Source organism: Hippichthys cyanospilos, chromosome 9 (assembly GCF_059441005.1).
Source record: "Hippichthys cyanospilos isolate Australia breed blue-spotted pipefish chromosome 9, RoL_Hcya_1.0, whole genome shotgun sequence".
In the NCBI taxonomy this organism is placed as follows: domain Eukaryota; kingdom Metazoa; phylum Chordata; class Actinopteri; order Syngnathiformes; family Syngnathidae; genus Hippichthys; species Hippichthys cyanospilos.
Window position 1 is genome coordinate 10,449,355 of NC_142377.1, and position 15,742 is coordinate 10,465,096.

The 15,742-nt window shown below is 39.3% G+C and overlaps 1 protein-coding gene across 1 annotated transcript in view; it reads right to left on the reverse strand.

The window, feature by feature from the left end:
- The window catches only part of igsf21a (immunoglobin superfamily, member 21a), a 171,276-nt gene extending 155,766 nt beyond the window's left edge, over nt 1-15,510 (reverse strand). The window contains exon 1 of the mRNA XM_088424582.1: nt 15,064-15,510. Within this exon, the coding sequence (XP_088280708.1) occupies nt 15,064-15,124 (61 nt within the window). The 5' untranslated portion in view covers nt 15,125-15,510. The remainder of the gene's footprint in view (nt 1-15,063) is intronic.
- Nucleotides 15,511-15,742: the final 232 nt, after the last annotated feature.

Sequence of the window (15,742 nt, forward strand, 5' to 3'; positions counted from 1 at the left end):
AAGGCAAGAGATGCAAGATTACAAGATTTACACTTTGATCCACAGCGGGGAGACGAGGATGAGACGTGACAACAACTACAACAACAATAGTGGTGGCTGAAGCATGCGGCTTTCAAAAACTTTCAAAATTCAGTCATTTCCAAAACTAATCTTCAATTTTCCAGCTATCACAATGATGGTATAAACGTAAACACAGCATTGTTGCAGGAAAATAATATTACCTCGGGTAAGATCGGGTTAGGAAGAAAAACTAAGATATGCATAGGGTGAGGGTTAGGTTTAGGGTTAGGGTACATATATATATATATATATATATATATATATATATATATATATATATATATATATATATATATATATATATATATATATATATATATATATATATACATACATATATATTGTAGCAACTAATCAAGTGGCCATTTTAGTCATTCAGGTGGGTGCGGGATGGGAGATTTTTTTTACGTGGTATGGTTGAATGGTGAGTGAATGATGACCTCAGAACCAGGATTATTGTTTGTGATGTTTCCAGTTTGTTTACAAGTTATGTGTAGCATTGAGCGTTAGAATTTGTGTCGGCGTGAGCATTTGCGGTTGTGTGGCGTCGTTGTGTGGCATTTGCGGTAGCATCATTGTGTGGCGTTTAGCGGTAGCGGTAAAAAGCGTATAATCTCTCCGTTATCCATCATCATGATGCCCACACACCTGTCCTTAAATATACTCCCGATTACCTCCTCAAAACCTACCCCACCAGCCTATACCGCCACCCACTGACAACTTATATAACAATCAGACAATATAACAATGACTCCTATATATATCGAGAGAGATGCAATAGACCATGTATTTTGCATATAATTGAGTTTTACTACGGGTTCTTATAATTGATTATTTTTTTTTCTCCATACCACAAAATACTACACACCGTCTCTTTAATTTTAAATTTCAATCAGTGAACGTCGTTCCATTCTCAAGCACGGCGCCGTTATAAAGCCAAAACGTCCAAATTGACGAGGCGTAACGAGAGAGGTGCTGAACAAGCGCTCGTTGCGGCGACACCTGAATGAATCTTTACGACCACAACGTTTGCACACTGTTTATTAATTGCTTAATATCGGCTCAGCGTAACCATCCTGCGGGTGGCCGCCTCTCCGTCTGCGTTGATAACATGGCTCATACTGTATTTAATAGAATGGCTTCTCAAGCAGCAGTAAAATTAATTGGGAGTCATTCCCGACACGAGGGATGGCAATTTCATATCAGAGATTGCGCTCGGGGAGAGAAATAGCTACTCGCATAAAAGTAAAGAAAAATGGAGGTGACTGCTACAAGGCTCACATTAAAAGTCACAACGGGTGAGACACAATTAAAAAGAAAATGCCATTGTATGTATGCTAAGTACCTTACTGTAGATGTGTGTGTGTGTGTGTTATGGTAATGTACATTCGGGGCGATGGCATGTAGAGATGAATAATGTAAAAACCTTCTTTACACAGCACTAGCGAAGCCTGTAACGCAATAAAGGAAATCATGCTGGGTGGCTATGCTAGTCTTACACCTACACAATAAAGAGAAGAACACATTTATGTAGAGCTCTGACAGTGCCAATGAAAAAAAAAGGGGCCTGCTCAGAAATGTGTTTTCAATTATGCTAACATAATGATCTAGTATCTATTTTCCCTGACATTTTGGCTAAATTTGTGTGAATAATGCATGCATCTCAAGTTCGACTGTTTTGCCTTCAATTGCTGTGGTGGCGTCCGTTCAGTTTTCCAATCTGTATGCTAACTACCCTTGTCTTCGGACCCTTTCCTCTCTTGACTTTCCTCACCCAAATTAAAAACTTTTGCTGAGCAGCGGCATTTTTGGATGTAAAGATGAGCATTCTATAAAGGTTCTCCACGACTGTTTTCTTATAAGTGGCCGAGTAAATCGTATAACAAGACACGGTAGAAGTCATTAGCCGCCACAGCAAGAAAAACCAACGTGACATTTATTCTGTGCCAACATGCAAAACGGGAATCGGGGACAGGCTCAGGTTCAAACATGTTTCTTCATGATTCATGCTCATTAGTCACCTAGGCATAGCTGCACTAGCTAATTTACACACAAAAAACTAGACAGCTGTTAAATAGGGCATAGGCCATGCGGAGGGGGGCAAATTTGGTTTACAAACACCAGTGCTGGTACTAATGCCTGTTAAACTAACAGTATCTCCGCTTATTTCTCGTGAACTAAATAAAACAATGCATGTTTCCCTGCGTTCGAAACACCTTTAGTGCACGTTAAATCAGATGTTTAGATTACACGATTGGATTTTATTTTTACAAATTTTACCCATCGGTAGATGCCCCCGCCAAACACACAGTACTCAACACAGCAAGTAGCATCCCAGAACCTCTCGGTCTCACTTGTCGTCGTTACACAAGACAAATTCACCAGAAATGATTGAGTCACCAAACAAATGGACAGTACAGGGGTCGCACTGCAGAGATGGCTGTATTCATGCCACTCGTTTCCAATGCTGTATGATATTACCATCAGGGTATGTCGTAGAAGTTAAAAAAAAAAAAAAAAAGCCACACAGAGAGGACATGGGGACGCAACTTCGACTTTTAGTTTGATTCACGTCAGCATTGCACGATACTGTGTCAAGAACATGATGTTTAGTTTCTGTAGAAGTTCATCATGAGTGAAAAAGACAGCAATGTGCATGGCTAATGTTTTTATATTCCGCTTGAATTTTTCTAACAATGTAGAATAGTGACTAGGGAATACGGCTCAAGTCACGTCACTCCAAAGGTTAATAAAATATACATTTTTCTTGATATATTTTTCATTGGTGATGTTATTTAATTATATACATGTATGTTATATATAAGTAGTACTAGACTATTTTGTTACTCATTTTTAATATAGTATGTAAAATGTTGATATTTTTACCTGTTTTTTTTTGTTTTTGTTTTAATCATAGGTTTCTATTGGTCGCCATACGACGAGTTTGGCGGATAAATGTTGTGTGGTGGGTCCACTGTATTACAAAAAAACAATTTTGGGACTACGGGATTGACTGAGTTAATAGTGTTCCTGTCTTTTGCAGTTCAATTGTTGTCATTTTTCCAGTGCCAACGCCGCAGGGGGTAGGCATCATCAAATTTGGCAGAAGCGGTGTTGGTGTATCTAGGCCCTCTTAATATGTCTCCTCCGAAACACCAAAGCAGAAGGCGGCCTAATATTTTTTGCAGCAAGTGGAAAGCTCTTACTGGCTTTCGACAAAGTGTCACGGCACATCCCTCGGCTTCCAACTCGATGCTGGCATTCAGGCGAGCGATTACCGCCGATCACGGCATGACCCCCTCGCAAGATCTGTTTACGCAACCACGGCGGCACGCGTGCGAGATTTCCCTCATCCCCTCTTCAGAACGAACACTTTTACTAGGCGGGAAGGAACAATATGAACAATATCCTGCCAAACGACCTCTGCGTTGCCTTAATATTAAATGACATCTTCAAAGTACAGCCGTAAGACGGAATTCATGTCGGTTGAGACAAATCGTCTCTTTGCATAAGGTGAATCAAAGCTTTGCCGATGAATGTTATCGCGGGAGGCAGACGTTGTGGAATGTCCTGTCATGGACTGACTCATCTGCAACACCTACTTGTGCCATGACGGATTGATGCTTTTTATTAGGATGGAGTATTTTTAATGCGGGGATGTTGTCCCCGGGGCAAATAAAGAAATAAATAAATGAAACCTCCCTATGGCTCAAATGGAGAGAGTCAACATGCATCAAGTGGGAGTAATCTGTCCGACGCATGCGGCAGCCGCACAATCCCGGCTTCCTCGCCCATCTGCACGGCTTCAGCCTCTGCTGTGACGTCAAGTGCGCGGATTAACAACCCCCTCCTCACCCCTCCCCCATCCCGTCTCCTCCCGCCTCTCCCGTCCTTTTCGTGTTTTTACGCCTAAACTGAAGCTGTCTTAACTGGCGATATTCAAGATAAAATCCTTATAAATGTACCATTAAATAATTAAATATAATCGTCGTCAATTAATGAATTAAAAATGTATGATCAATTCAATAGATATGGAATTGAAAGAAACAATGTTTATTAGTAATTCATTATTAAATGAAAAATTAGTATGTTTGGAAAATATATATTTATTTATCTATTTAATTAATTATTTCACGGTTCTTTGTTGCAGAGTTTAATTATTTATTTGATCTTTTTCATAAATCTGTCCAACTCTCCCGTCAAAGTTAAATTGGCGGGTACTAACACCTGATTGGTTACCCTGCCAAAACAGAGCAGGGTAACCGATGTGGAGTACATTTTCGGTCACTCTTGGGTCAATGTCATGATTCGGAAGTGCAGGGAAAGCTCACTTCAATATATCCTTTCACTTTACCTTGTATAAAAGCGTTTTCTGCAGGCCCTGCTTCCTCATACTCAGCAAGGTCTAAAATATCTCCACCTAACTCTCTTGAAAGATTTTGAAGGTCCCCCATCAGCTTAAACCGCCGTGTTTCCAACCACTTCAGGCCATAGCAGTGGATTGGAATATATATATATATATATATATATATATATATATATATATATATATATATATATATATATATATATATATATATATATATATTATATTAGGGGTAAAAATTTCATATTTAATTAATTCATTTTGGTCACCTTCGGTCCTCCATTGAATTCAGATGATCATTGTGTATATTAATACAGCGTTTGTAGCCAGATATTGATCACATTGCAAATTCTAAGAGAGCAATTTTCCGGAGTGGATAAAGAGGACAACATAAATCTCCAGGTGTTGTCAGATGTACTTTGTGTTGATGTCTAGAACTGCAGCGAGTGTTCGCGTCGTCTTTCCATTCAGTAGAAAGTATTCAGGTTATGTGACTTTGAAATACATGCAATTCAGCTCTCCTATAATGCTGTGGGTCAAACTAAACCATTTTAACATTATAGTAAATGTTAAATGCAGTATTTTTCAGTGCAACACTTGGCTTAGGTATAATCAACAAAATATAAATTACAGCTGTGCCATCCATGTCTGATTATTCAAACTTTTTATTTCAACTTTGGAACAACCTTTGTAGTGGAATCTCTAGGCGTATTTTATTCGAAAATGTGTCAAAGTCTAAAGACTGGTTGTGTAACTTCATCTATTCTAAAAAGGAGTCAAAATTTTGCAATAGATTGCTTCATGTTCCAATTTATTTGCTCTTATTTTAAAAAAATGTACTTTTCCTGTCACAGCATTAAAGAGCATGAAATTAGATTTTCATGTCAAAATCCCATTGCCAACTGAAGTGCAGATTTGCTCTACTGAAAAATTATGCCACTACTGACAATATGCACCCACATAAAAGGAAAAGATTGACAAATATATGCATGCAATATTTTGTAAAGAACTCACTTTAACACAATAAATTGCTTCATATTCCAAAGAATTTACTCTTAATTTGAAAACACTTCTTATAAAACAGCAACAAAAGTAGTCACTAATGAAAATACATATGTATAAAACCTAACAAAATAAAAGTTTTGCTAAGGAGTCACTATTAAACAAATTAGCAATAATTAGCTTCATGTTCCAATTCATTTGCTTGTAATTTGAAAATAAGAACAGACTTCTTATGGCATTTAAAAGCATGAAATTAGATTTGCTGATACCTGTCTGAAAACCTATTAAAAATTTTGCATGCCAACTTAAGTCCCTTCATGTACTATCAGTGATACACGTACGCCTGTTTGAGAACCACCGCCCCGTGTCAGGCTTTCAACTGTGGGTGATGATGTTTTGAAGATGGCTTCAAAACAAATCATTTAAATAAAACAAAATAGCTTCTAGAAATCCCCAAAAAGCAAACAGCAGCAAAAAAGGAAGAATATCTACCTAAAAATATCGATTTTTCACTAAAAGCCTTAATATTGGGTATCGTATCCTTCTATGTGAACACCGTCCTATTTTTACTTAATCTTAAGATAAAACCGCCCGTCATTTCTTTCTTACTCCCTGCATTTGTTTCTTAAAGCATAACTAAAGATTGACCAGTACAGCTCAGTCGTAAAAAATAAATTTGCTTGCTAGGCCTGCGTGAACAAGTTTTAAACGAGGTCGACATCAATCCCTTAAAAATGCAGCTTACCCATCTTTTGTCTTCGAAAAGGAAAATAGTCAGTGATCCAATTGTGCCGAGTGAAGATCACAGGCGATTTTCAAGTCTCGCAAGGGGACGGGCTCCCGTTCCATGGCTGCGCGGGGAATCGGATTTGCTTCCCACGCCAACCAGGAAGCCTTACATGTGCCGATGAAGGACTTCACAGCGGTAGGGAAACGGAAGTTACTTCGCCGATTGAACTCACTTGCCCCGAGTCCGAAGTTGTCTCGCCTCATCGCAGCATTTTCATATGATCATTCTAAGCCTGCTTGGAAAAAAAAAAAAAAATCTATTCAAGCATTTTTTTTTCTTGATACTCCTTTTTCTCATGCAGGAGGTTGAGCAGTAGGGGAGATTTGTTATGCTTTTGTATTCTATTGCAGTGGTTCTCAAACGGAGGTACGGGTACGCCTGTTGGTACTTGAATGAACACCAGGGGGTACTCGAGATTTAAAACAAAACAAACATGATGCAAAAATCCTTTAAAAATTGTGACTGAATTAATGATATGTTTCAGAAAAATGTAAGTTCATAAAGCAAATTTGATGTCAGTAGGTTATTCAGTTTCATTATTTTAAAAAGCCAGATTCCGCCCGTACTAGAATATTTTTACCCAACTTGTCATGTTCCTCCTCTCGTTACCTGCCAAGCTAACAATGATTATTATTTATTCTTTTTTTTTTGTGAACGGATAGCTATTGTAATCCCAAAAGAGGATGCTTTTTGCTGAATATTTTTCTTTGGACTAAGCACATCTATTTATAATGTTTTACAGAACAGGTTTGACACTTTATGTAGATTATTTTTGTGGACAAATATAAAGTAATAATTATGTATTTTTCTTTATGATAACAAATCTCATTTTTTTGTGAAAAAATATTTATTAAAAATTAAATCAATGATTTATTTTATATAAAAGATTGATTGTTTTTTGTTGACAAATATTTATTATGTATTAAGTGTTTTTTTTTGTAATTTTTATAACAGATCTCTTCCCTAAAGAGGACATGTCATGTTGATTTTATTTTTGTGGACCAATACAAATAAATTTTAAAAGGTTATAAAGGTTAATAAATCATACACTGATGACATGTTTGAATTCCTTTTTTTTTTTTTTGCGTAAATATGCAATGCTTTGATTAAAGGGTATATGGCTAAAACATATTTCACAGGGATACATCACTAAAAAAGATTAAGAATCACTTTTCTTTTGTATAGAATAAATTGTAGCACACATGTGTAACACCCCTCCTCCGCAGCCCACCTTGGGGGCATGGCATGCTCTTGGATGCAAATAGCACGCCAGCATGGCTGAAAATATCTTCATCGTTTCCCAGCGTGAGTGCAAACATCCAACTACGGCGTTGGGAAATGTCAACAGGATGATTGGGTTTTGTATATTTGGGCTGAAAGGCCGATAGCTGCCACCTATGCTAATGCACCGTTATTTTCCGGCGTGTAGCTTATTGCCATCGAAAACATGTCGGGGATGTCGCACTGCTCTTTGGTGCCCTCTGCTTTGAAGCATTGAAAAAAAAAAATAAAAACAGTCTTTCTTCTCATGTTTACTTGGCTTATCTTGGCTAGGAGCGCTTAACCAGAATTGAAGAGGTCATATTTAAAATGGTGCCCAGGGACCATGCATATTGTTTCATTAGAAAATAATACAATCTTATGTATCATTGTCGTATGTATAAATATGTTTTAAATTTATGTAATGCGTTTTCACAAAATCAGGCTTATGTCTGAAAAAAATATTATGAAAAATATATATATATGAAAAATATATATATAAAAAAAATATATATATAAATAAATATATATAAAAATATTATGTCTGAAAAAATATTTCACAGGGGGTAGGGTACATCGCTAAAAAACGATTGAGAACCACCGAACTAGAGGAGTGAAAGTCAACCGAAGACGAACGCAACCGAGCACTCGCACAAACCAAACATAGAAGACTTTAGGTTTCAGGTAAGCCCAAGCTTGGGTTTAAACAAACCCTTGTAGAATCACTTTGGCTTTTTTTTCTATTTTAGAACAATCCACTAAAACCTGTAGGATTTAAGCCAATCCATTTGTGGCTCAAATCACTCCCACACATCTGCATCAGCACAGTTGAAGTAGTTACAGCAAAGCCTGTAACAGTGGTATTCGTAAGCGACAAATGCTTTCACTCGACCAGCACGAAGTGGAACCTTTTGAAGCTATTTGGGCCGTTCCCTGGAGGTTATCAGAGTTCAGGCAGCCTTTCGACAAAAGCCATGCTTTCTGGCTCGTCAACCTGTTTCGGGTTTTCATGCGCTCCTTTCATAGCATTAAATGGAAGTTTGAGTCACAAAAGAGTTTGTTTGAAAAGGAAAACTTCTTCATTTTATAGAGATGTATGCATAAGGAACACCCCCCGCCCAGCCCCACCCCTCACGATTTATCCTCTATTGAGTGGCGCTCGATTCCTTTTGAGTCCATTGGGGTCACCCATTGAGTGTTTTCAGGTTGCTGCACGCCGACTCCTTCATTCTTTGATTAAATCACTTTCTTTTACAAGGTTAAATGTTCTGTATTTCTCCAAACCACACAGCCTTAGTGTTTGACTGTCGCATTAGAGCTATCAGTAGAATACATAATAGAGTGAAAGACTAATGGGCTTTGCCGAGCTGTGCAAGATACTCAGTTTACTCAAACTGGATTGTGCGGCGCGGATCAAAAATACCCTCCAGTAATCTGGTAATTAGTTATCAGCAAAAATGTAGTTGGGGAGGCACTTGTACAAATGTTTCCTGCATAACTAGTAGAGATCCCCAAAGGCTTGTGCATATGATCAAAGCTATACTGTAGTTAAAATATTATGTTTCATTCCGATATAGTCAAAACATGAGAATTAGCGATTAGGTCCAATTTGACCCGCTGGTCGGCGTCAAATGCCATCCAGGCTAAAATAATGGATCGGATGGTTTAATTTGAACCCAAACTAGAGAAAGAGAAAGAATTGGCTATTCTCGAAGTTGCAGTCTATCAATCTGCACCAGATATTGCAAAGTAGTACTAAATCATCCCTTGAACCCTGAGGGTTCATCCAGGGTCGCAAACATTCTCCATAAGTTCGCCAGACGGTTGGACAAGGGCTATACTGTTGTTGTCGCAAGGACATTTTGAGTAGTAGGTAGGTTATTGAATTTCATTATTGTAAAAAGATTCTTCATTTGAGAATGGCTCGACCCAACTTGTCATGTGCCTCCTCTCGTTACCTGTCAAGTTATTGATTTATTTTTTTGAACACACCTCTATTATGATCCCAAAAGAGGAAAATTTAACTTGAGAATTTTTTAGTGGAAAGATATGTATTCATAATAAATTGTTTTAGAAAACAGGTCTGACACTTTCTGTTGATCTGTGGACAAATATTTATTAAGAACTGAGTTAATGGTGTGTTTTTGTGAAGCGAAATCTACTGCAATCCCAAAAAAGGACAATTTATGTTTTATATTTTTCTGTGGACAAATACGTATTCTTAATATTTTTTCTTTGAGAAGAGATCTGACACTTTACATTGGGTATTTTTTCGTGGAAAAATATGAAATAATAGTTATCTCTTTTTAATAACAGATTTCTCTTATGATCCAAAAGAGGACACTTTAGGTTGATTAATTTTTGCAGACCAATACAAATGAAGTTTGAAAGGGTCTAAAGTTTAATAAATCACACAATGATGGCAATCGCTTTGCGCTGCTTAAGGGGTACTTGGCTAAAAACATTTTCACCACTGAAAAAAGGTTGAGACCCACTGTTTTAGATTAACTTGCAACTTATATAAACACTGTAAAAATAAGCAGTTTTTAAAAATTGAATTCTACTGCTTTTTTTCTTTTGTTAATGTTATCAAGGATACAGTTTCATGCAATTTTTATCAATAATAATCTTATTTATAATCGGCGCACAGGTGGAATGGCGCGGAAGGTCTTCTCGTTCATGGATTTGCAAAAAAAAATTGAGAAGCACTGATGTTACATTTCCCAAAACTCTTCCCCTAACCCTGCCGAGTTTCTATTTTTATCCATCAAATAAGAAATTGTAACAAGCCACATGCTGCTTCACCTCATCTGAACCATTAAAAAAAAAATCACGCAACGTTCTTTTCTGTGTCAATGTCATACGGAAGCCCAGCCAACTCCCGTTTCCATCAGTCTGCCATCTTTTTAGCATTTAGCCGTAAATGCCGGAGTCTGGCGCACGTCTGTGGGCGAGGCCACTCCACCCCGAAACGACAGCCGGAAATGATCTGAAGAGCACTGAAGCAAAGCCTAGAGGTGGTTTGCTAGATAGTAGCATCACCAGCACAACCTCTTTCCGTCAGACGCTATCTTGTCAGTGTGACAGCAGCAGACAGTCACGGTGCGACGGGAACCATCAGAGCCCAAAGAGATTCGCCGACTGTTGAATCCGCCGGCGTGGCTTCTCGCATCAATCCATCTTCAAGGCAAATGGTTATGTGTACCCGATTAGTTATTTATTTATTTTCCCCGTAGATGATTTATTTATCCGGTGGAGTGAAGGGCTTCGGATAAACACTCCTAATCTCGGATCTTTCAAATTGGATGCGTTCTTTGCACGTGTCGTGTTCCAATTAGGATTTAAGTCATCCATCATTGATAATAAACTTTTTCAGATGATCAAAATCGCCATCTCATTGCTCAACCTCACTGCGAGCGCCAAAGCACACAGTCTTTTTTTTGTTTCAATCATGTCAGCCAACAGCTGGGTTATAAAATATGGGTTTTACCAACCATGGAAAACTGGCATTTGCCAGGTCTTAAAAAAGTAACAAACATGCAGCAAACATATTCTAGATTCTATAAGAAGACAATTTCAGACATGCTGCGCCATGTTAAACTTGTGGGTGTAAAAAAAATATTTTTCTGTCTTAAGATTATAACTGAGCTCATCAGGACTTGGACTCTGAAGTTTGCGATTGAAAATTGATTTGGACTGCGATTTTTCTAACCCATACAGACTTGACTTGAACTCTGACTTTTGTGACTCATACTTGACTTTGACTCCGACCTTTGTGACTCCATCTTGTCTTGGGCAAAAACCTTTGTGACTCAGACTTTGACATGGACATTAACCGATCTTGATCAAGGACCTTTTTGACTCAGACTTGGACTTTGGTTTTTGTGACTGACTTTTGTGCTTCAGACTTGACTTATCTGGACATGGACCTTTGTGGCTGGGACTTGCCTTGGACTCCAAATAAGCGAACTTGAATTTGCCGAACAACGCAAAACAAATGTGCCTAGTCCCTAGAAAACTTGATGAGGTTCACTTTTGGGATGTGACTACTTGAATAAAAGTCCAATTTTCCTTACACTATCGGTAAAATGTATGGTCTCCTTTATGATTTGTGACACAAAACTAATAGAGTACATTATCGATTCCCCCAACGATTGTCTTTCCTTTCGAGAGAGCAAAACAAACATCTCTTCATTAAACGCGCCGGTTAATTTTCAAACGTTTTTACTGAGAACAAAAACGTGATCTTCGGTTACTTAAATCCATCTTCCTGGATGCTGTGCTTTTTTCTGACAGATGACTGTACAAACAAGTGTGTGCAAACGCTGCCAAAGTCAACTGGTCACAAATCATGACGGTGCAATTCAGCCTCATCCCGCTGAGAGAAATCAATTTAATGGGGGAATCCCTTTTGGCATAAAGCGGCCGTCTGAAACATTGTGGAGGAAGGCAGAGCTACCCGAGTAAGAACAGCGCCTCAAGCATCACTCGGCCTCTGCGAGCTCACCTTCCCTTGACTTCATTCTGCCACGCCGGCTTTTCTCTAGGATCGAACCAGACGCTTCAGCCTTTGCTCCCTCTGGAGCACCGTTGAGCCTCGGGCATCCATGAATCATTCGCATCTTCACAGGTTTCCTACCTGGAATATTGACTTATCGAACATTGGGAAGCCCCCCCGCTTAGCCGGCTAGAGTCATTACAATTTGACTCGCGAGAAACATCGAAAATGAAAATAATAGGTCTGTGTAGGTAATATTCCTGGGGAAGTAAGAAAGAAGGACACATTTAATACATTTTCTTTGTTAGATAGCTCAATAGAACCCAAGCCCTCACCCCCTGAAAAATAGAACTCACAAAAACTGTTTCAAATTGCTGCATTCAAATACAGTATTCCATTCACCGTGAAAGATCACTTTCTAAAAAAAATACTGGTCTTTGGTTAACACATGTCTAGAGTGATTATATAATCATGAGAGCAAGGTCAAACAAAATAACACCACGAAAAATTATTTTGCAGGCGGCTTTAATTCATTCAGTAAGTCAAGACTGGCTGTGGATGGCTTTGTCCTTGACATAAAAAAAAAAAAAAAAGAATTCATGGACTTTAAATGTGATTTTAATGTGATTTTATTTTGTGTTTATCCATTCAGCAAAACATGCGTGACCCACAGATCAGCTAGACTGCTAACTGAAGACGAGGAAAGAGTTATAACATCGTGTAAGTACTCCGTCCAGTACTGGTACTGCAGTACTGTACCAACGTATTCTGGTGTGCATCTCTTCACCAAGAACATATTCTGGAATGGATCTCTTTACCGAGAACTTTTCATCGAAAACACTTGTGGAGCCATGTCTTCAGGATCCCCTGGGCGAGTGAAGTCAAAAGACATTTGAAAAAAGTGCCATCACAGCCAATTCAATCTATCTGTCAAGCACTTCCAGAACAGGATTTGATTCCCTTAATGAACATTTGACCAACAGCAGAAGGGTTAGATCAATCCTCATCATCAAACCTACTGTACGTTGCCCGGGCTGGAAAAGTCAATTGAACACAAAAGTGGCTGAAAACAGCTGAGCTCTGACACTAAATCACAACAGTCATAACAAAAGTGAAAAACAAGGAAGCAGTGGTTTGTAAAGTATAATTTATAATCATTTTTGAAGAAATCTTGTGTCCCCTCAAATTGATTTTACCCTCTTGGGGCCCATCTTTCCCAGGTTGTCATGACAACAGAAGTTCAGTAGGGTTTAAGTTTGGTGACATAATTGGCACCTTCATGCTCAGTTACTTTTACAAGGGAACAGTTGCATTAGCGCTTTGGATTTAAGTTTTACTTTAAGTGCAAAATGTCCATTCTATCAGTTTTTCCACCTTAAAGGTTTTTCGTTTCTTGTTTGCTTGAACGTTGTCTTCAGTTGTCAATTAAATATATATATATATATATATATATATATATATATATATATATATATATATATATATATATATATATATATATATATATATATATATATATATATATATATATATATATATATATTGTTTGTTTTCCAGAAATATAGGCAACTATTGGACAGGTGGGCTATTAGTCCATCACTAATAGATGCCTGTTCACTGTAGAACTATGATTGGAGAGAAACCTAAAAGAAAAACCAACCATGGATTGATTACAAATTTTACCTACAGTTTGTTTAACTCATTCAATCCCAAAGACGTGTTTATATGTTTTACAAGGTCCAGATTTTTTTTTCGAAATAGGATATAGGAGTGTCTAAAACTAGATAGCATTGAGTACAATAGAATAATTTCCTCCCCGTCAGAGTTCTCTGAACCCCAAAAATTTGCAAACCACTGTGTTCAAACATAAGCCTTTGCTTTGCATTCAGCGTCCTGGGGGAAAAAAACTAACAGACTTGACGCTCTCTGCTGTGCATGCAGAGATATACAGCATACAGTATGCATGCATAAAGCAGGTGTTTAAAGAAAAATGAAAAAGTATCACTCCCGGGGAAACATTAAAAACAGAGTCCAGCAGATAGAAAGAGCGGCTCTTTGACATGCTTAACAAGGCACACAAAAATCCTCAAGTGCATGGCGGCGCACACACAGCGTTTTATCCCGCCAACAACGCAGTGACATTAAAAGTCAACATATGCACTGAAGAGAGTGACAGCTCGGGAAAAGACGAGTAGAACCTTCACGTTCGTGTACCCTGATCGCCTCCAGCTGGACTTGAGTCAGCTTGGAAATCCGTCCAATCCAGGAGCTTTTTTTTTTTTTTTTGATAAGCGCGCAGCCACTTGTTTGACGCAAACATCATCCTGCTCTGTCACTTCAACAACCTCGGCCGCAAAGGTCAAAACGCTTCCTTTCATCACGTCCAGGGAAAACACATCACTGAGGTGCAGTATTTTGGGGCTTGTCTTTGCCAATAAAGTTGATCGGCGGTGCGAAGCAATCGGAAGGATTGAAATGTCTGACTTTCCCGCTTTGCATAGAAATAATCTAAAAAAAAATAAATAAAAAAAAAACGCACCAAAGGTTTTTATCCTTTTCTTGAATGCTCATGTTTCTTTGCATGCTTTTGATAAACTGCCATGACAAGCCTCAATGACAAATCACACCAGTCATATCAACCCTTGTCCCACTGTAGCCCCCCCGGCCCACAAAAAAAAAAAAGACAACCCAAATCCGCCTCTTTCATCCACATGAGGCTAATGTATTCATATTGCTTTGCATGCATGGAGGCATATGATAGTGAAAGGTGAGGGAGAGGTGCATAGCGCCACTCTGCTGTGAAGCTCAAGGCAAATTCATCAATTCATTATTTTGTATTTTCCACCTTCTTTTTTTTGTCTTAGGCAATGCTGCAATGTGTTTCTTTAATTTCTCAAGTGCACCTGCAGAGGGAGTGAGGTAGATCCGGAAAAGTTGACCTCCACCTTTCCCCTGGACTGTGCTCCAACTCGTGTACAGTTACGTTTTTGTGCAGATTTTTTTATTTTGCTTGTGAGTGTTAGAGGAGAAGGTGGGTTGGGGTGATTTTTTGGGAGGGGGTGGGGGGGTGGGCGGGAGGGTACTCACCCACGGCTAAATCCAGTAGATCCGCGCACAGGAGCAAGCACAGTGAGAAGACGCTCATCATTGCTCCTTTGTTGCGTTAAATCCCGAACTCCTCTTACGTTTACATGCTCCGCGGGATGACACGGCCGTGCAGTGCCCACCGTTCCAGAGGGACGCGGCTGCAGGGTGCCCCCGAACTAGAACTAGTAGTCATGATGTAAGTCCAAGTGCAGGCAGGTAGGCGGGCGGGCGGGCGTGAGGGCGCACAAGTTGCGCACGGATGCGAGCATGCGGTGTCGCCCGTGTGCAGCAGGGGCGGGGAGAGGAGGTCGGGTACAAAAATGAAAGGAGGGGGTGAGAAGAAAGATGCTGAGACCGGTTGTGGTCCACAGTGTGAGTCCGCTTCAAACAAAAGGCGGCTGAGGCGAGCGGAGCCGCGCAGCACAAGGAGAGCTTCGGATGGAGGAGCCGATCTCGCTCTCCCTCTCTCTCTCCCCCCACCTCTCTCTCGCTCGCTCGCTCGCTCGCATCCCAACCCTCCTCCCTACATCCCGCTCCTCCTCCTCCTCTTCCTTCCCATCACACAGACGCATAGTCATTTTTCTTTTATTTCACACGCTTGTGTTGGTAATCTCCAGCCCGGGTTGAAAGCGCTCTAATTCTGTCCATTAAGACGATTTAGTGATGCCCAAAGGGGACA